General features: G+C 42.8%; 1 protein-coding gene across 2 annotated transcripts in view; it reads left to right on the top strand.

Moving 5' to 3' along the window:
• The first annotated feature begins 15,259 nt into the window (after nt 1–15,259).
• Nucleotides 15,260–22,428, top strand: part of DNAH3 (dynein axonemal heavy chain 3) — a 487,274-nt gene continuing 480,105 nt past the window's right edge. For both annotated transcript variants that reach the window (XM_073647962.1, XM_073647963.1), the window contains exon 1: nt 15,260–15,603. In XM_073647962.1, the coding sequence (XP_073504063.1) occupies nt 15,571–15,603 (33 nt within the window). In that variant the 5' untranslated portion in view covers nt 15,260–15,570. The remainder of the gene's footprint in view (nt 15,604–22,428) is intronic.

Genomic DNA, 22,428 nt, shown 5'->3' on the forward strand with positions numbered 1-22,428 from the left:
CATACAGTGCTGAAAAGACATGGGAACAGCATGGGGAAGACCTCTGGAAGCATATCTGACTCCCAGGTCACTGCCTAAAAGTGTGCCCATCATAAGTGATCCTTGGCGCATGCGAAGATGCCTCCCGCCATGCACCTGTTGTTGCAGACTTGCAACAATCACCGTCCACATCCTTGTCCCACTGCAGCATTCAGTTGTCCCTACCCCATTCCTTGGAATGCAAGCGCAAGTATGCAGGCAGCCAACCACCCACGGGCTGCAATACTATACTGTCAAATTTTTGACAGCTGCTTGCACTTGCAATGTGGCCTTTTAGACTCGTGGAGGCGGAAGCTTTTCATAACCTCATGCCGGCGGCGGCCGGGTGTCCATACACGGTCCCCAGCCACCACTATATTTCCCGATATCGCCTCCGCCTTCCAAAAGCACGGGTCCCACAACATTACCCGTGCCCTCGCCAGTGCACTTACTGGGAAGGACCACCTAACAACAAACACGTGGAATGGTGAATGTGGTCAGGGACGGTATGGAGCCAGTCCACAACTTTTTTTGCTAAGAGTTGTATTTAGCTCGGTGAAAGGACTGGCATAGAGGGATACCGTATCTACCCTGCATGTCATTTCTCCCAAGAAGTCCTGTAATTGAGGTTGTTGCAGAAGCAATGGCAGCCCATCCAACATCAACTCGCACTTGTCGGTGGTGCTTTGACACACACACATCTTTCTTTGTGCATTTAATTTCTTGAATACAGAGTTGCAAAATGGCCTGATCTGTAATACGTTTTGAGAAATAACATGCATAAGCATGGCTGATCCACATTAAAAAAGCAGCCATAGAGTGTCCGGGAACCTTCCCCCACACTTTTCTTAGCCAGGGCTGCTTTTCGGCAGGGTTGGACGGGCTCACCATAGAACCGGAGACTCCTCCGGCGGGCCCTGGCTTCTCCTTCAGGAGAGTTCATAGTCTCGAGGTGAGGCCATGATGATGATGATGATAGAGGCCACCATCTACTTAGTTTTCTGTTACTTGGAATGCAAGTGCAAGTATGCAGCCAGCCACCCACCCACAGGCCGCAATACTAAACTGCCAGATTTCTGGGCAGCTTTTTGCACTTGAAATATGGCCTTCTAAGCTCGTGGAGGCGGAAGCTTTTCACAACCTCATGCCGGCGGCGGCCGGGTGTCCATACTCGGTCCCCAGCCGCCACTATATTTCCCAATATCGCCTCCGCCTTCCAAAAGCACGGGTCCAACAACATTACCCGTGCCCTCCCCAGTGCACTTACTGGGAAGGACCGCCTAACCACAAACACGTGGACAGTTGAATGTGGCCAGGGACGGTCCGGAGCCAGTCCACAACTTTTTTGGCTGAGAGTTGTATTTAGCTCGGTGAAAGGACTGGCATAGAGGGAAACCGTATCTACCCTGTGTGTCATTTCTCCCAGGAAGTCCTCTAAAGCTGCTTGCACTTGAAATGTGGCCTGAACATTACTGCTGGTACTTTTCTGTGGGAATTTGCTTGCCTCCTACCAGCCTGGAATATTTCCAGCAAACTATGGTAGAACGCCATGGTATTAGCACTGCCCCCAGTACCAGTAGCGAAGCCATCCCCAATTTCCTTCTCAGGAATTTTATTTGGTAGACTGAGTGGCAGCCCAAATACATTTTCTCACAAAGGAGCTGTAGATAGAGTGCCTGTAGGTGCCAGATTCTTCAGCCTGTTAGATATTAGAGGGTGAACGGCAGCACATTGGATCATTGGTTAGCACTGAAGCCTTGCAGTGCTGGGATCCTGGGTTCAAATCCCAGCAAGGACAACATCTGCAAGGACTTTGTATGTTCTCCCCGTGTTTGCGTGTGTTTCCTCCTCAGTAAAAAAGCAGCCATAGAGTGTCCGGGAACCTTCCCACACACTTTTCGTAGCCAGAACTGCTTCTCAGCAGCATCCTCTGGTGTGCCTTGGCTTCTACCTCAAGAGAGTTCATGATGACGCTAACTTTGCAGCTGCTATGGGGCTCTTGAGCGGATGAGAAAGGTTAGCCCTCAGAATCAAATCCTCTGGTGGGCACAATGTTTTTCAATCTGAAACAGCTTCTCAGTGGGAGTTGTATTTCACCACAGCCATATTATTAGCTCGGTGAAAGGACTGGCATAGAGGGAAACCGTATCTACCCCAGCTGTCATTTCTCCGTCACCAGGTTCCGCCCATTGTCACACACGACCATGCCTGGCTGTATGTTCAGCGATGAGAGCCACAGATCAGGCTGCTGTGTTACAGCTTTCAACAACTCTGCAGCGCTGGGTGGTTTGTCAATTAAGCATGTTATCTTCAGCACAGCCTGTTGCCGCTTGGCCAAGGCAGTGCTGCAGTGCTGTCAGCTTGTGACTGATGTGATCATTTTGGAGATGGAGGAGGAGGTACATGAGCTGAACAATGTGATTACATTGAGGTTAAATTGGTGACGCTGTTTTTTATACTAAAGAAGGATCCTATTGTTTTGCTTTTTTTACGTTATTTTTTAAGACAAATGCATTCACCGGGAAATGTCATTTAAACATTTTACAACCTTATCTGGCAATGTGGTGTGTGACACATCATCAGACACATCCTTTTTTATTTATGATGGAGGGACTCTGAAAGTCATAAAGCCTATTTTTACAGGGACATCAGACGGCCCTTACTATTCTTAAAAGGCCAGCAGTTGGCCCTAGCTATTGTTAGAGAGCCATCAGCCGGCTATGCTTTGTTGTTCCCATTATTAACAAATGGGTCTCCTATACTGTTATTGCGTATCCAGTGACTGCAAGGGCTTCCAAAAATTTGGACGCAACCCAATACTCCTTTGAAGAGACATAGAGGAGGGTCTCAGTAAAAAAAATGGTTCCCATTATAAAGGAGCGGGTCTCCTATAGTGGTAATGCCCATGCTGTGACTGCAAGGGCTGTCAAAATTTGGGAAAAAAGCCACTAAGAATTTAAAGACACATAGAGCAGGGCCACAGTAACAAGGTACGACATGTTCCCATTAGAAAGGAGAGGGTCTGCTATACAGTTATAGGGTATGCAGTGAGTCCAACGGCTGACCAATTTTAGGAAAAACCCCACTAAGAATTTAAAGACACATAGAGCAGGGCCACAGTAACAAGTACGACATGTTCCCATTAGAAAGGAGAGGGTCTGCTATACAGTTATAGGGTATGCAGTGAGTCCAACGGCTGACCAATTTTAGGAAAAACCCCACTAAGAATTTAAAGACACACGGAGCAGGGCCACAGTAACAAGGTACGACATGTTCCCATTAGAAAGGAGAGGGTCTGCTAAACAGTTATAGGGTATGCAGTGAGTCCAATGGCTGACCAATTTTAGGAAAAACCCCACTAAGAATTTAAAGACACACGGAGCAGGGCCACAGTAACAAGTACGACATGTTCTCATTAGAAAGGAGAGGGTCTGCTATACAGTTATAGGGTATGCAGTGAGTCCAACGGCTGACCAATTTTAGGAAAAACCCCACTAAGAATTTAAAGTCACACAGAGCAGGGCCACAGAATATGCGGTCCAGACTCACGGCTACTGAGACTTGACCGTGTGGAAGACAGGGTGGTGGTGGTGGTGGCTAAGTGACTGGAAGCATTATCCGCTATCCAACAAACAACCTTTTGACACTGCTCTGGGATCAATAGTGATGTGCTGCGGTACCCTATAAATTGGGACAGGAAGGTTAGGCGAGAAGCTGTGGGTGTTTGTTGTGGCACTATTTCGGCTTGCCCACAGCCTTGTCCTCGGCCTTTGCATGCACTATTACCATCACGTCCAGTTCCCCGTCCCTTGCCACGTGCCTTGCCCATTTTAAATGGAGGACAGTATCTTCCACGCTCACTACAAATGACTGAGTTTGGAGCGAACTTATATGTGATCCGTGTGATGGAGAAAACAGAGTTTTAAATACCTGGCCTGTAGGTAAGTAGTTTGAACAGAAAACTGCTGTGAATTGCTTCAATGACACACAAAAGGACATTTTTAATGGAAGCCAAAAAAGACATTATTTTATGACAACATATATGTGATCCGTGTGACGGAGAAAACACCATTTTAAATAGCTGGTTTTCTAGCGCTCTAATATGGAAAGGACCTGGCTGTATTCTGCAGTGCCAACAAGCAAATGGCGCAGAAAAAACTGTGTTCTCTGGATTGCTTTTTAAGCAAATAATGAGGATTAAGATCCAAAGAAAAGTATTCCTGGCCCTTGAGACCTGGGCCTTTGTATAGAAATATCTAACAGCAGCAGAAGGCAGAATTCGAATTGAGCCTCTTGTGCAGTCTGCTATATACACTGCCTGCCTATACACCCTGCCTGCCTGATATCTCTGCAGATAGATTAGTCCTCAGAAGGACTGTTTGTTAAGATGGATATGTGTAATGTACGTTTTTTCTCCCTACACTACCTAATACACGATCAAATCTCTCCCTGACGCAGCAGCAGCTCTCTCTACACTGCCTGATCCGGAGTGACTGTGACGAGCATGGCGGCGCCAGGTCTGATATAGACCTGATGACGCTGTGCGGCCAGTCAATCACTGTAATGCCCACAACCAACATGGCTATGGAATTACAGTGCATGGCAGGTAATCCCTGCATGTTCATTGGCTCTCTAAAGAGCGCCAAACATGCAGGGAGGGGACCCAAGTTCCCGCCCGAGCAACCCGGAAATACTCGCCGAGCGCCGAGCATCTCGAGCAGTGAGATGCTCGGGCGAGCACCGAGCAGTATTGAGCATGCTCGCTCATCACTATTGCTTATAAAAGGATGGTAGTTTAACGTTCAAAGCAGTAGTGGATGGTGAGATATGGAGCATGAAAGTCAAAAGTTCAAAACATTGTTACCATTTTGATTGTCTCTTGTAAGATGGCCGCTGGAGAGGTCCTTGAGGGGAGATATGTATCACGAAGTTGGTAGCCTCGGTGATGCAAACCCGGGTAAGATTGCTCCAATACATATAGTGCTGAGAGGGTTTATAGGGCGCACCAGGGACGGGTTTTAAGAGCAGTCATAAGAGATGGGAGGGAATGGCTGCTCACATATCCCCACCCTCGGGGCGTGGTTTTGTAAATAAAATGGAGACCAAGTGTCTCATTCAGTGTCTGTGGCTGAAGGTGTGGAGACCTCCTGTGTGTTTTGCTGAAGGACACTAACCTAAGCGGGCAAACCCGCCATATTGTATGGACTGTTTATTTTCTGTTTTCACTCTGTGCCGGAAAAGGCTGTCTTTCTGTTTTCTTATGCTGAGCGGTTTATGAAGTCTGAATAAACCTGCCTGAACATTGTTTTTTGAAACCGCTTCCTGTGCTTAACTCAAACGCAGCCGAGTGAGTACCAAACTCTACACACTGTAAATGGTATATGCATCTCATTCAACCCCCCCAACTGACCTATCTATCAATGTCAATGGCTGCCCACTCTCCCCAGTCCCTCAAGCTCGCTGCCTTGGGGTAACCCTGGACTCTGAACTCTCCTTCAAACCACATATCCAAGCCCTTTCCACTTCCTGCCGACTCCAACTCAAAAATATCTCCCGGATCCGCACATTCCTCAACCATGAATCTGCAAAAACACTAGTACACGCCCTCATCATCTCCCGCCTTGACTACTGCAACCTCCTGCTCTGTGGCCTCCCCTCTAACACTCTCGCACCCCTCCAATCTATCCTAAACTCTGCTGCCCGACTAATCCACCTGTCCCCCCGCTATTCCCCGGCCTCTCCTCTCTGTCAATCTCTTCACTGGCTCCCCATTGCTCAGAGACTCCAGTTCAAAGCACTAACCATGACATACAAAGCCATTCACAACCTGTCTCCTCCATATATCTCTGACCTAGTCTCCTGTTGCATACCCGCACGCAACCTCTGATCCTCACAAGATCTCCTTCTCTACTCCCCTCTTATCTCCTCCTCCCACAACCGCATACAAGATTTCTCCCGTGCATCCCCCCTACTCTGGAACTCTCTACCCCAACGTATCAGACTCTCGCCTACCGTGGAAACCTTCAAAATGAACCTGAAGACCCACCTCTTCCGACAAGCCTATAACAAGCAGTAACCACTGCTCCACTATACCGCTGCATGACCAGCTCTACCCTCACCTACTGTATCCTCACCCATCCCTTGTAGATTGTAAGCCCTCGCGGGCAGGGTCCTCGCTCCTCCTGTACCAGTCGCTGTCACATTGTGTTCAAGATTATTGTAATTGTTCTTGTATTATACCCCTTTTCACATGTAAAGCGCCATGGAATAAATGCCGCTATAATAATAAATAATAATAATACATGGTCTGTATCACACTAACAGGAGCAACAATAGCATGGGGGACAATATACAGCAGTACTGAGCTGTGTGGTTGTAAATCCAGCAGTGAGATAAGGTAAAACAGTTGCTTGAGACTGCAGCCTGATGTGCCTATTTCTTATTGTTTTTGTGTGCTGAGTTCTTATCACTCCTTCTTCCCCCCTCTCCCTAGAGTAGAATAGGAGGAGACCCTCTCATTGTGCTAGCAATCTGTCTTGCTTTGACCAAGATGCATTTGATGTGATTGGTTTTTTTTTTTTTGAGCAAATGAGTCTTCAGGAGTCAAATGCCTGAGGGAGAAGAAATGGTTTATAAGTGGAGCAAGAAATACATTTCAACTGATGACATATATATTATAAAGTTTCTTATATTCACACGTTGATTTATGCAGTTTGTTGAAATGACAGCGACTATTTAATTTAATGTACAACTTTTTATTTAGCGTTGAATGATGAAGATAATGTCAAGGCTGTGGTTAATTTAATGACAATACACAGAGACTAAAACCACAGATAATGTAAAAATAAAGGTCCTCGGGAATGAATGGAAAGTAATGTGAATTATGCATTTGTTATCATTGGTATGTAGCTGATGCATTAGTAACAGTAGAGACTGAATGTAAAGCAAATTCAAGGAGTGAATGATAAATAGTAAATGATGAATAGAAAGTTCTGTGGAAAGATGCATTTCTGAAAATGTATTTTTCTTTTGCGGTTTATACCGTAGACTGGATTTACACAATTTTGATTATAAAAAACCTAGAGGTCTGAACTGAAACGTAAATTGATGTGCATGCAAAATGTAAATGCATGCTCACACAAGGCCATTAGACAGAAAAACCAAAGACAAGAAAAATACCCAAATAACTGGAAGTAAATGGATAAATCGCACAGTGCAAAAATAATAATAAATAATAAAGGGTATTTAGTTAACATAATTTTGATCAAAATAATGTAAAAGATATCCCGCCACGTCATGGCAACCCTTATGGGACAGTCCTAACTCTAATATTAAAAACCTTACCATTTGTCAAGTGACATACATATGGACAAGGGCAGAGAGACTGGATCCCTAGTATAAGCATAGACCTGAGGCAGAATGAGCGTTTCAGCTCAGACAAAGGGCGGCCACACCCTTATATGCACTAAAGCACATTGAACTACAAAGAAAAAACCTGGAGGTCTGAACTGAAACGTAAATTGATGTGCATGCAAAGTGTAAATGCATGTTCACATAAGGCCATTAGACAGAGAAAAACTAAAGACAAGAAAAATACCAAAATAACTGGAAGTAAATGGATAGTTCCATTTACTTCCAGTTATTTGGGTATTTTTCTTGTCTTTTGTTTTTACAATTATGATTATGTCCGATGAGGTGATAAATTCACGAGTGTTATGATTTGCCGTCTTTTTATATGCCCTTACATATTAGAGGAAAGTCGAGTAGATTGAATAGGACTCAACCCTAACAGCATATCTTTGTTCACACTGGAAGAAAGTCTTAAGGCCCCCATACACATTAGATGGCTTTCAACCGAACAATTCTTTGGCAGATCGTTCGGCCGACATCCATCTCAGCCGACTCTCCCATACACAGAAGTGCTCATTTGGCCAAGCACTCCTTTCTCTAAGATAAAGCCATCGACTGACACGTCGACCGGCGTCTTATTACTGGGAAAACAATACGATCGTCAGTCTCCGAAATTGGACCTGTGCGTTCGACATCTCGCCCAACCATTAGACCGTCGGCCGAACCCATTGATACCAACATTACTCAAATGTATACTAGGGCCTTCATTCCCTTGTTCCCTTTGAAAACACATACCCACTTGCCATATGTGCATCTAGGGAGGAAAATAAATAGTTAACAGTGCATATGTGGGTTAATCTCCATTTACTTTTATGGGAGTTAATAAAGTATGGTTTCCGAAGAAGGATTATCATGGGATGATGGGCGAGGAGGTGCAACCAGTGAACCTGCTGATCAGCAAAATGACGTGATTGTGGAGATCCAGCGACCAGTGATCCCTGGATACCTTCCATTGTTTGCATAGCCACAGGTGTCTGTGAGCTGCAGTACTAGGCACAGCTACTCTAATCTGTATACGGCTGAGTCTGTGTAAACTATGAAGATTTTATAGAGATTTTAACTCTGGGCTCCCTCCAGCCACGAGGCAGCAGAAGGTGGAACATAAAACTGGGGCACTGAACCATCCTATAGGTGACCAACACCTTTTTTTCATTTTTTTCTCCCTCCTAAAATAGGGTCACCCAATTGTGTGCTCTTTCCCCACAGCTCTCATCATAAACTATGAAGGTAATACAGTCCTGCAAAAGGCAAAAATCAAGAGCATTTTTTATTTTGCACAAAATTATTGGACCTCATATGCCACTTTGAAGAATTTAAAGGGGTTTTCCCAAGAACAAAACTTGATTTTAATCAATACATCATGGAATAATAATAATTTCCTCAATTGAATGCATTTAAATAAAATGTTCCTGTGCTGAGATAATCTTATAAATGTGCCCCTGCTGTATACTGTGTAATGGCTGTGTCTCATCGTGTAGGGACATGGTCCGATCATACCATATCTCCTGGGCAGGGGGGAGAATAAGTGTACAGACATTACAGCACGGGATCGCCAATCATTCTTTCTTTGAAGTAAAACATTGTTTAAAAACAGGCAGGGAAATGTTTTAAGTCACAAAAATAATCAGCTTTGATCCCCTGCTGTAATGTCTATATAGTTTTTTTTGCGTCCTCCCCTACCCAGGAGCTATGGTATGATCAGACCTTGTTCCTGTGCAGCAAGACACAGCCATTACACAGTACACAGCAGGGGCACATTTATAAGATTATCTCAGCACAGGAACATTTTATTTAAATACATCCAATTGTGCAAATTATTATTATTCCAAGATCTATTGATTAAAATAAACTTTTGTTTGTGGGGAAAAAACCCTTTAACCCCTTAAAAGCCCAAGACGTACTAATACGTACCTGCGCCCTGGAACTTAAAAGCCAGGTACGGAATAGTACGTCATGGCGATCACAGCTGACACCTGGTGCTATGTGTTGGGAGCGGTCCCGCACCACTCCCGGCACATTAACCCCCGCAATGCTGCGATCGAAGTCGATTGCAGCATTGCGGTGGCAAGTGGAGGTGATCGCGATACTCACCTCTTCTGCCGGCGTCCAACGCTGTCTGCCGCGGCTTCCCGGATGTTGCCATGACGACCCGATGTCGTGATGACAACATCCAGGTCACCAGACAGCAGGAAGATACTTTGGTCATGCACGTGCATGACCAAAGTATTTTCTGCATCTGCAGCGCTGACAGCCTGTATAGCACAAGGATGGTGCTCCATCCCTATGCTATACAGGCGATCTGAATAAAAAAAGTGAAAGTCCCATAGTGGGACAAAGAATAAAAATAAAAAAGTGTTAAAAATGAAAAAAAAAATATTTGTAAAAATATTAAAAAAATAATAATTCACCAAAAATAAAAATATAATGTACCCATCAATAAATATTATTATGAAAAAAACAAAACAAACAATAAAAGTACACATATTTTCTATCGCCATGTCCGGAACGACCTGACCTATAAAACTGTCCCACTAGTTAACCCCTTTAGTGAACACGGTAAAATAAATAAATAAAAAAAGAAGCAAAAAACAATGCTTTATCATCATACCGCCAAACAAAAAATGGAATAACACGCGATCAAAAAAACAAATATAAATAAAAATGGTACCATTAAAAAAGTAATCTTGTCCCGCAAAAAACAAGCCACTATACAGCTCCATCAGCCGAAAAATAAAAAAGTTATAGCTCTCAGAATAAAGCGATGCAAAAAAATTATTTTTTCTATAAAATAGCTTTTTATTGTGTAAAAGCGCCAAAACATAGAAAAACTATATAAATGTGGTACTGCTGTAAACGTACTGACCGGAAGAATAAAGCTACCTTATCAATTTTACCACACGCGGAACAGCATAAAAATTTTAAAAAAAAAACAATTCCTGAATTGTTAGTTTTTGTTTATTCTGCCTCCCAAAAATTGGAATAGAAAGCAATCAAAAAATGTCACGTGCCTGAAAATGGCACCAATAAAAACGTCAACTCATCCCGCAAAAAACAAGCCATCATATGACTCTGTTGGCCAAAATATGGAAAAATTATAGTTCTCAAAATATGGTGATGCAAAAACTAGATTTTACAAAAAAATGCGTCTTTTAGTGTGTGACAGCTGTCAATCATAAAAACCTGATATGATTCTGGTATCGCTGTAATCGCACTGACGCGAAGAATAAAGTCATCTAATCACTTATACCGCACAAAGAACTGTGTAAAAAATAAACTCTAGGGTTAGGGTTAGGGATGGAGTTTGGGTTGGGCTAGGGTTAGGGTTGGGTTAGGGTTGGACTAGCGTTGGGCTAGGGTTAGGGTTGGGGTTGGGGTTAGGGTTGGGCTAGGGTTAGGATTGGGGTTGGGCTAAAGTTAGGGTTGGGCTAAGGTTAGGGTTGGGGTTGGGGTTAGGGTTAGGGTTGGGATTTTTTTCAAAAGTAAAAAAAAAAAGATGACAATATGGTGACTAGTGTTGAGTGCAAGTGCTCGCTACTTGAGTTTGCATCGGGTGCTCGGGTATGCATTGAGTATCGCGGGTGCTCAAGTGACATGCTCGAGTCTCCGCTCCATATGCTTTGAGGCCAAAAAAACCTTGCGGGGATTGCCTGCCATGCACGAGCGATCCCCGCATGTTTTTTTTGGGGTGTCTAATAACCATGAAAGATGCGTGCGGGGACTCGAGCATGTCACTCGAGCACGCACGATACATGGTGCATACCTGAGTACCCGATGCAAACTCAAGTAGCGATCACTTGCGCTCAAGACTAATGACAACTTATTCAATATGGTGACCTAATGTTATCAAATTCTGTGTCGTACCTCTGGGTTCAAAATGTTCACTATACCCCTTGAAAAAATTCTTAAGGGGTGTAGTTTCCAAAATGGGGTCACTTGTGGGTGGGGTTTCCACTATTTGTGCACATCAGGGGCTCTCCAAAACGCAATATGGCGTCCGCTAATTATTCAACCAAATTTTACATTCAAAAAGTCAAATGGCGCTACTTCCCTTCCGAGCCCTGGCGTCCGTTCTCGATTCCAGCCAATTTAGCATTCAAAGAGTCACACAGTGCTCCTTCCCTTCTGAACTCTGCCGTGCGCCCAAACACTGTATTTTCCCCACATATGGGGTATTGGCTTACTCAAGAGAAATTGCACAAAAGTTTTGGGGGTCCACTTTCTCCTCTTATCCTTGTGAAAATAAAAAAGTTGGTGCTAAAACATCATTTTTGTAGAAAAAGTTTGATTTTTTTTATTTTCATGGCTCCATGTTATAAACTTATGTGAAGCACTTGGGGGTTCAGGGTGCTCACCACACATCTAGATAAGTTCCCTGAGGGGTCTAGTTTCCAAAATGGTGTGACTTGTGGGGGGTTTCCACTGTTTAGGTACATCAGAGGCTCTCCAAACGCAACATGGCGTCCGCTAATTATTCAAGCAAATTTTACATTCAAAAAGTCAAATGGCACTCCTTCTCTTCCGAGCCCTGCCGTGTGCCCAAACAGTGGTTTTCCCCCACATATGGGGTATCGGCGTGCTCAGGAGGAATTGCACAACAAATTGCATGGTGCAATTTCTCCTGTTACCCTCATGAAAATGCAAAATTGGAGGCTGAAAAACATTTTTGTTGCAAAAATGTGAAAATTTTATTTTTACGGCTCAATGTTCTAAACTTCTGTGAAGCACCTGGGGGCTCAGGGTGCTCACCACACATCTAGATAAGTTCCCTGAGGGGTCTAGTATCCAAAATGGTGTCCCTTGTGGGGGATTTCCACTGTTTAGGCACATCAGGGCCTCCCCAAACATAACATGGCGTCCGCTAATTATTCAAGCAAATTTTACATTCAAAAAGTCAAATGGCGCCCCTTCCCCTCCGAACCCTGCCGTGCGCCCAAACAGTGGTTTTTCCCCACATATGGGGCATCTGTGTGCTCAGGAGAAATTGCACAACAAATTTTGGGGTCCATTTTTTCCTGTTACTCTTGCGAAAATAAAAAAAATGGGGTCTAAAGTAACATTTTTCTGAAAAAAGTTAAATGTTAATTTTTTTCTTCCACATTCCAAAAATTCCCGTGAAGCACCTGAAGGGTTAATAAAGTTCTTGAATGTGGTTTTGAGCACCTTGAGGGGTGCAGTTTTTAGAATGGTGTCACTTTTGGGTATTTTCTGTAATAAAGACCCCTCAAAGTGACTTCAAATGTGATGTGGTCCCTAAAAAATGGTTTTGTAAATTTGGTTGGAAAAATGAGAAATCGCTGGTCAACTGTTAACCCTTATAGCTCAATAAAAAAAAAACAAGCAATGTGAACTGAGGTCTAAGATGGTACACATGCAAGAAATAGGAGCATGTTCACACTAGCAAAAAGAAGCAAAACCTACAAAAGACAAAAAATATATCTCATACCCTACCATCATTATATATAAATGTAAAGCAAAGTTGCATATTAAATATAGGGTACTTAGTGAACTATTTTTGATCAAAAAAAGTATACAAGCCGTCCCACCAGCGACAAGGTGACCCTAAATTGGGACGGTACCTACACTGTCTATATTAAAAACCTTACTGTATATCAAAGTTGAAGTAATGCATATAAAAGGGTAGACAAATAGGACCGGGTCCCAACTTTAGACCACCTAGGCCCGTGGTAAGCTACATATATACTAATCAGCTCAACAAAGGGGATGCCACACCCTTAATTTGCACAGAATGCAAACAAGACAAAAAAACAAGCAATGTGAACTGAGGTCTAAGATGGTACACATGCAAGAAATAGGAGCATGTTCACACTAGCAAAAAGAAGCAAAACCTACAAAAGACAAAAAATATATCTCATACCCTACTATCATTATATATAAATGTAAAGCAAAGTTGCATAATAAATATAGGGTACTTAGTGAACTATTTTTGATCAAAAAAAGTATACAAGCCGTCCCACCAGCGACAAGGTGACCCTAAATTGGGACGGTACCTACACTGTCTATATTAAAAACCTTACTGTATATCAAAGTTGAAGTAATGCATATAAAAGGGTAGACAAATAGGACCGGGTCCCAACTTTAGACCACCTAGGCCCGTGGTAAGCTACATATATACTAATCAGCTCAACAAAGGGGATGCCACACCCTTAATTTGCACAGAATGCAAACAAGACAAAAAAACAAGCAATGTGAACTGAGGTCTAAGATGGTACACATGCAAGAAATAGGAGCATGTTCACACTAGCAAAAAGAAGCAAAACCTACAAAAGACAAAAAATATATCTCATACCCTACCATCATTATATATAAATGTAAAGCAAAGTTGCATATTAAATATAGGGTACTTAGTGAACTATTTATAGCTCCCTAATAAAAAAAAAATTTGGTTCCAAAATTGTGCTGATGTAAAGTAGACATGTGGGAAATGTTATTTATTAACTATTTTGTGTGACATATCTTTCTGATTTAAGGGCATAAAAATTCCAATTTTGAAAATTGCTAAATTTTCCAAATTTTCACCAAATTTCCATTTCTTTCACAAATAAACGCAAGTGATATTGAAGAAATTTTACCACAATCATGAATTACAATATGTCACGAAAAAACAATCTCAGAATCAGTGGAATCCGTTGAAGCGTTCCAGAGCTATTAGCTCATAAAGTGACAGTGGTCAGTATTGTAAAAATTGGCCTGGTCATTAACGTGCAAACCACCTTGGGGGGTAAAGGGGTTAAGTAGTACGAGTGGGAAAAGCACACACAATAGGGTAACCTATTTAAAAAAATGGAGAAATGGAGAAAGAATAAAAGGTTCTTTTAATAGGACAACGCGTTTCAATGCCTTTTTATTTTTTTACTTGATAAAGGTGACTGTCCGGCGTAGAAATGCGTTGTCCTACTAAGAGAACCTTCAACGTCCATCTTTTCAGCAAGTGATTCTTTCTCTATCAGCGCAGCCTTTTAAAGTTGTTTATTTTTCCTTTTCTCGGACACTTTGAAGAATTTTTTGCAAGAAATGTCAACAAATACCATAAGACCAAAGAAGATAACTGACGCAAATAATGAATCGGGGCTTTTGTGTCAAATGTCGCAAATCAATGCAAAATTATTTGCAAATTGCAGCTATTTACTCCTGTGTCATTGGTACCAATATTAGAAAAGAGAGGGAGACCAATGGATTAAATGTTGCATATTAATGCAGAAATTTTCCGCAAATTGCAGCTTTTTATGAATCGTAAAATTGATTGCAACAAGTATTCGTTCCATGTCTTTCTTAAGGCAGCTGTGACCTGTCTAGAATATGAGATTAATAAATATTTCGCACTTGACGCCAAATGCACCCTTTTCTTGTCGTTTACAATTTTTGGTGTAATAAATGGGGTAAACAGTACTAGATTTGGCATAGGCCTTTACGACAATGAAATGTCCCCATTTGCACAAAAAAAATTGGTGTAAATGCTATTGAATTTTCTCTTTTCCTAAATTAAGTTTCTGGAAAAGCTGGGTGACCTTGAGTATGGCTGCACCAGGATTTATCATAAAGCTTTCCCTGGCCCCTGAACGGACGTGTTACATCCCTAATGTCTGCATCCTTTTATAACCGGTCAGATTAGATAAACTGGTTTCCAACATGATTTACTAAACTGTCTCTTTTTTTTCAGTCTTTTTTTTTCCCCTGAGAAGATTTGGTCACCTCACACTCCCACTGCTAAGGCTTTCTTATGCTAATAAACTACAGGGCCATTCACAGGAGTGGAGAAGCTCCAGGCGGCCATGATGTCTGTACACAGGCGCCATGGTAACCCAAAGACCTGTGTGTGTGCAGCAAGTTTCACTTTCCAAGGGGGGAGAAACTTATAGGACCTGTTCCCTTATACACGTTGCTATTTCTGCTTTTTTATAATGTAGTGAAAGGGATTATATGTGACTGATGGGGTTAATTGCACGGCTACACAAACACACCTTGTGGTCTGGGTCCCATAGAGCGTTACTTAGTTACCAAAGTTGTGTCTCTGCAAATCCATAACAGAGGTGCAGCAGAGCCCTATAGAGAGCTGTGCAATAATCCCTATATGGGACAGGGAAGACTCTAGTCACAGATCCCACCAGATCCAGGCCATCCACCATGGATTCTTCCCTCTCTCCGAGGATCCTGAAGGTAATGCCGATTGCATTTTTATTTAATCCAAGCATGTTAATATTACACAAGTTATAAAGCGCTGTTCACATGACGTGAATGTTCCCAATTTTGAGTCACATACACCAGCAGAAGTGACTGGGAAAAGCCACATGATCACCCCCACCCACTTGTATGCGAAAGTTATCGTAAACTTATATGCGCACTTTCATTAAACTTTTGGACCTTTTTTGTTATAAGGATTGTGTGATAATAAATTGACCACAGAGTCTGAGCCATATTTTTTTTCCACCTGCTGCGGCAGATCTGTATCTAAATACTCTGTTCTCAAGTTTAAAAGTTGTCCCCTATTTACCATCACTGGGGGTCCGACCGCCGTGGCCCCCACCGATGCCGAGAACCGGAGATTGCCAAGCTCAGCGCTCGACTGATCTATTGCGCTCGTATTAGAATGAATGGTGCGGCAGTGGTATAATCAACCTCCCTCCGCTCGGGACCAGTGGGGGCCATGGTGGTCGTGACCCCAGTGATCAGAAAGTTATCTTATGTTTTGGATAGGAGATATCTTTCAAACTTGTTAACACCCCTTTAAGTCCCCCATACATGCTTACGGCTTATGTAGTAGAGAACAAAGGGGTCTGCAATACAAAATTGGACACGTGAATCCTTAGTTACCCCCCCAACATCATCTGTCGGGGGATATTCGGGTGGCTCCCGTACTCATTAGGTGGCCGAGCCTGCAGATATTGCCTGGCGTTAGTTTAATGTGTATGGGCGCCTCCTAATGATGCCCTGAGAACACAGGAGTGCTCGCTCTGCGGAGGAATCAGGAGAGATGGCTGTCATCCGAACCATCGTTGTACATGGGGACCCTTAGGGTGCTTTCACATTGGGTCCCCTCTGGATTTGTGTCCAAATCCCCCCCACTACCCCCGCAAAACGGGATTCGGATGTATGTGCCGACGGGCCATAGACAATAATGGTGCCGGCAGAGTGAACGTGCGCTCTGACGTACATCATTTTCGGGCGTATGCGCCTACTGAAGGCGGCACTCAGGTGTAGTAGACTGCGTCTGGGTGTTCGCCTCCAGTAGGCGTATACGGCCCAAAATGGTGAGCGTCAGAGCCCATGTTCGCTCAGCCAACACCATTATAGTCTATGGCCCTGTCGGCACAAATGTCTGAATACCATTTTGCGGGATGGTTTGGATGCAAGCCTCGATGGTACCCAAGAGCGTGCAGAAAAGCGCAATGTGAAAGCACCTTTAGTCCTCATTCAGGGGGGTTTGCATATGAGAAAAAAAGGATTTACTGATCTGAATTCCATGTTTTTTTGTCGGTGTGTCTGTTTTTTTCATATGCAAAAAAAAAAATAAAAACGTTTCCCACCCATTAGACCTCACGGAGACGTCTGTTTGTTTGTTTTTTCAGCTATAAGAATAAAAAAAGACTGATTTTCATCCATGTTCTGGATCCGATTTCCATCCGTGTTTTTGCCTTCAGTGTTTTTCTTGTATGCAAAAAAATATTTAAATTAATTTAATTCAAAGTTTCTCTCCTGTCCATTACTTTACAATGTTAAAAACAGACAAAACGCAGATGGCACATGGATGGCGGCGATTTTCACAGACCAATATACTTCTTGCTGCATCCTCTACTGCATAGGAACCGGAAACATTTAGCTCTGGTGCGGATATCGGCAGTAAAATCTCCTGTATCTGCGCCTGTGCTGAATGCTTCAGTATTGTACCTATAGGCAGGGAGTGTTTCTAGGTCTGTGCTCTGCTTAGTAATGAGGCGATTTAGCGTTTCATATGCAGAAATTTCAGCAGAGAGCGGACAACCCCCTGTAGCCCCTTGCAACAAAAGTAAGGGATAGGGAGGGGGGAATGTGGCACCAAGTGTCTACTGTCAGTCTGCAACGTCTGCACTCGCATATATGACAGGTATCACACAGAAGTGCTGTCAAGTCTGAACAAATAACTCAAATTTGACCCTTTTCTGATTCAATTTATGCCGCTTTGCTGCATATTTTATTTTAATCATAAACCTTCATGTACCATGTCTCCATTGAAGCAGAACAACACAGTTACCGGTATATCAGTCAGGCTAGTAAAAATAAAGAAATCCTTGCAAAATATAAATCCTTTCTCTTCAAGTTGTTTCTAGGAAGGCTGTTTGACATTCATTATGGCAGCTGTTCATATATTGGCTAATATATTGAATATAGGCGGATTAGCCTTTTGATTAAAGCAGATTTCATACATCCATGTTTCGCTGTCCGAGTACGGACAGCCATGATTTCACTGGTTGCAGGTTTCCTATTCCAAACTCAACAGACTCGTAGCCATATATGAGCCTGCTGAGTGTATATGTCAGGAGGCCTGCGGCCAGTCTGGACATCACAGTCCATGGTCGGACCATGAAATGGGCCTAAGGGGTTCTCACTCCTTTAATCGAAACTTGTTATTTAAAGGTCTAATTTAGAGTTGAGCAAAAAGATTTTCACTGCCCTTGTCTGATGTCCATTCCGGCCTATCGTTGCAACCGGACCAGGACTGTGTTCACTTTTGCAGCAAGTCTCATCGGCTTGGCATTTACTAGGCCTCACGACGTCATAACTTTACATTAGGCCTCACACAATGTAATGACGTGTGTCGCACCACAATATTATGGCGTCGCAGGGCATAGTAAAAGCCAGAAGTTCCCAGGAAGCCAGGCTGAGGAGGACAGCTGCAGAAATGAAGACTAGGGCAGAGGACATCTTTTTCTTTTCTCTCAAATCTAGTGTATTCCCAATTTTTACAACAATACTGTATTATATGGCTGGGATGTGCTGTTACTTTGTGATTGGGGTGTAAGGGCTCACCAGGTAAGGTGGATCGGCTAAGCCTCTGGTCCGGGTGAGCACACGGACCCCAGGCGTTGGTGCAGCTTCCAGAGGACATTTGGAATGGTAGGGACTAGGACTAACTGAAAACTCAGGAGCAAACGTACAGATGAAGGGAAACCCAGCAGTTATGGATGCGAGTTGAAACACAGTAGTACAGATAATGGAGTTTTGGAGATTACCAGACAAACAACATTAGAGTCAAAATCCTAAGACACATATGTGTGTCAATGAGCCTTAAAAAGGTCTAGGTAGATGATGTTGAGATTGATTCACGCCATGCAACCTGCGAAACCAGACATGGAGCACAATAGAGGGCAGTGGACCAAGGAGAAGGGAGAGGAGCCTGAGATTCCAGGGACAAGTGTGTAATATGGTGAAATCTGACTTCTGGACTTTACTTAATTTTGAGAATGAAGGATCTGCAGCGCCAATTTAGCGCTGTCTCCGCTTCACTGCAGCACAACCCCTTCAAGTAAATAGGGTTGTGTCACTGATTAGTGCGTAATCTGTGGCCAAGAGAACCACTATGCAGGAAAAACTTTGAAAGGAGAATTAATGTTCTTGTCTCTTTAGTCTTATGATGAACTCAATCAATCTCAAGAGGTGACATACCATGTTGCTGTAGCGGCTCCTACCATCCATCTATATTACAGTCATTGAGCTCATGACATCACCGCTGCAGCCAGTCAATAGTGACCAGAGCAGTGTTGGAGAAGCAGCACCAGGGAAGGTTCAGAAACACCTTATTTTATTATTTTATCAATGACCTGCACTGTCCATTAGAAGCCAGAAAGCTATAAACAAAAGTCCCCTAAAAAGGGGTTGTCCCAACTCAATAGCGGCGTTCTAAAATGTCACGTTGAAATGGATCGGTGGCCATTCCTGCATTTATTGTCTATGATATTTTTGGAAATAGATGCACTTGACTATCTCCAATATACCAAAGACAATACACAGAGCAGTGGATTGCCTGCGTGGCTACGGCTATCAGGACTAGTGATGCTCAAATGTGCTCGGATAAGGTGTTATCCGAGCACGCTCGGGTCCTAACCGAGTACCTTCGGGGTGCTCGAATGCTGTGTTCCAGTCGCCGTGGCTGCATGTCTCGTGGCTGTTAGATAGTCACAAAACATGCAGGGATTGCTTGTTTGTTAGGCGATCCCTGCATGTATTGCGGCTGACTAACAAACAGGCAAACCCTGCACGTATTGCGGCTGTCGAACAGCCACGAGACATACAGCAGCGGCGACTGGAACATAGCATTCAAGCACTCTGAAGCTACTAGGTTATGACCCGAGAGTGCCCGGATAACACCTTATCCGAGCACATTCACGCATCACTAAATTCTGGACACTTCAAAGCCACTTTTTAAGAATCAGTGGGGGTCTCAGGGGTCAGACCCTAACCAAAAAGGAAGGATTTATAATCACTGGTGATTTTTTATTCATTATTTTATTAGTGTTAATTTTCTCCTACTTTGTATCATTTTTATTCTTTTCTTTAATACTCAGGATACTTTTACAGGTAATTGTTTCAGTTGTATATCATTACCACGAGATGCATCATTTTCTGCCCATTGTTTTTCGAGACGTCACAATATATTTTGGGTAAACCGTCTAATTGTTCAGTACAGATGGCAGTAGTTACAGGATCGTACAATGTATCAGTGTGCCAGGAATGAAACAATTACAATGTCCGCATATTCACTCCCAACCTGGTATCTTTCAGTATGGTAATTCTTTGTGTACTGAATTGCTTTCCTGCCAAATGCTGTGTGGGTGGGTGTTCGGATCGGCAATGTGGAGGTTCTGTTTCAGCCTGGCATATGGTCTGGGTGCATTTGTTTGCTCTAATTGCTGGTTGGTATGCTGAATGCGCAACACGCTATTGTTTTACATCTCTTATTACTACTATTATCCTTCACATTTTTTTCCGGTTTTCATAAAAAGTAGCTTTTAATTGATATTTATTCTTGTAACCAAGAATGCAGGCTTTTAGGAAAGGTTCACTCAGGGATAGTGAGATAGCTTGAGATTATTTGAGGGGTTGTCCCCTGTAGATTATCTCTTCTATAGTGGCAAGCTATCACGAGAAAATGACCTATTGTTTCAATCAGATTTTTTGTTATATATATATTTTTTTTAAATTTACCATTTTATTTTCCATATTATGATCTTTAGTTAAAAACAAATGAACAAAAAAATTATATATCTTTGTACCGTGTTAGCTAATAGATAGAAAAATATAAAAAAAATGGGAATCCTCCGTGGTTGATACCGTTTAATGGCTAACTGAAAAGATGGTGACAAATTGCAAGCTTTCCAGACTACTCAGGCCCCTTCATCAGGCTTAGATTTTGTGTTATACTTTCCCTGATGGAAAGGCCTGAGTAATCTCGAAAGCTTGCAATTTGTTACCATCTTTTCATTTAGCCATTAAAAGGTATCAACCACTGAGGACTCTCAAATTGTATTATTTTTTCAAAAAAACTTTGTAATCTTGGAATTTTCTCACTGCCCGCTGGGGCTGTTTTAGACTTATACTTCCTGTCCTTTCAGTAAGAGTTTACACCAGACTCCATATTATATTTTTACATAGTTACATAAGTTGAAAAAAGACCTAGGTCCATCAAGTTCAACATTCCTCCACCAATTGTACATATTGTCACTAATTTAACTATAACCCATAATGTTATGTGTAGCGTTGATCTCAGTGATGTCACAGATGTGCTCGATGGAAACAAATCCGAAGATGCTGCCAGCTATCGTTGCACATTTAGGCCACGCATGGTTGCTCTCGGTAAAATGTGGCCTGGCTTTGTTGTGTTCAAGAACAGCTCTTGGGACACTTTGGAGAAATGGCTGAACCATTGGTTTTACGACCAAATCAATGTAGGGCCGAGCTGGTAACGTACCTGGAATGAAGACTAGGGGAGTTCGGCTACCACACATTGTGCCATTCCAGATCATGATCCCGCGAGTAGGACCAGTGTGACATTCCCTAGTGAAGACCTCTTCATGGTATTGCCCTCATAGTTTACAGATAAAGGTCTGAAACTGGAAAGGAGCAAAATCCCTAATTTGTCTTGGACGCAATGATAACCAGAAATTGGTCTGGAGACCTTCACAAGGGTCCTACTCCTGGGATTATGGTCTTCATTTCAGGTACACTAACAACTAGACGTTATATTGAGTTGGTCGTGGAACCAATGGTACGGCCATTTCTCCAAAGTGTCCCAGGAGCCAGTTTTGAACATGACAACACCAGGCCACGTGCTGCTGTGAGCAGCCGGCATCGCATAAACATGTTACCATGGCCTGCAGCGTCTCCGGACTTGTCTCCCATCGAGCACATCTGGGACATCTGGGAGCTGCCAGCAGTGGATCTTGATGATTTGCATTCAGCGCAGCAGACCATTCCTCAGACAACCAATAATAACCTCATTGATAGCTGCTGAGATGTATGTAAGTGCGGGGATTTCTGTATGTGCCGCTCATACTCCATACTGAAAAATATTTTGAAAATGTGCATTTCATAAAAATGTCTATCGATCATGTGATTTTGATGCGTCCACGACTTTTCCTTCTTAGTATTGCAATTTCAGTGGTGAGTGTAGGTAGTGATAGGAAATTGAATAACAAAAATCACTAGCAATTCTTAAAAAATTATGTTTAATATAAAGGCTATACTTTCATATAAAACCTGTAGAAAAGTATGGTCTTGCTGCACAAAAAATCCAATCTAGTTTTGAGTGCACATAGCAATCCAATTTGTCCAGGGACATTACTGATTTTCATACTCCTGCCATCCTCTGTTATCAAGTGGGTGGTTCTGCTTCATCATCATACTGCCAGCACTACAGGTGATGGAACATTCGTCCACTCACTTCCAGCATTTCACCTACTTTTGGCCATTGGTTTTCCTGCCTCTTTGTTCTGCCTGTATGCAGAATGC

Source organism: Phyllobates terribilis, unplaced genomic scaffold, assembly GCF_046119375.1.
Source record: "Phyllobates terribilis strain yellow unplaced genomic scaffold, ASM4611937v1 Scaffold_9__5_contigs__length_417890890, whole genome shotgun sequence".
Lineage (NCBI taxonomy): Eukaryota > Metazoa > Chordata > Amphibia > Anura > Dendrobatidae > Phyllobates > Phyllobates terribilis.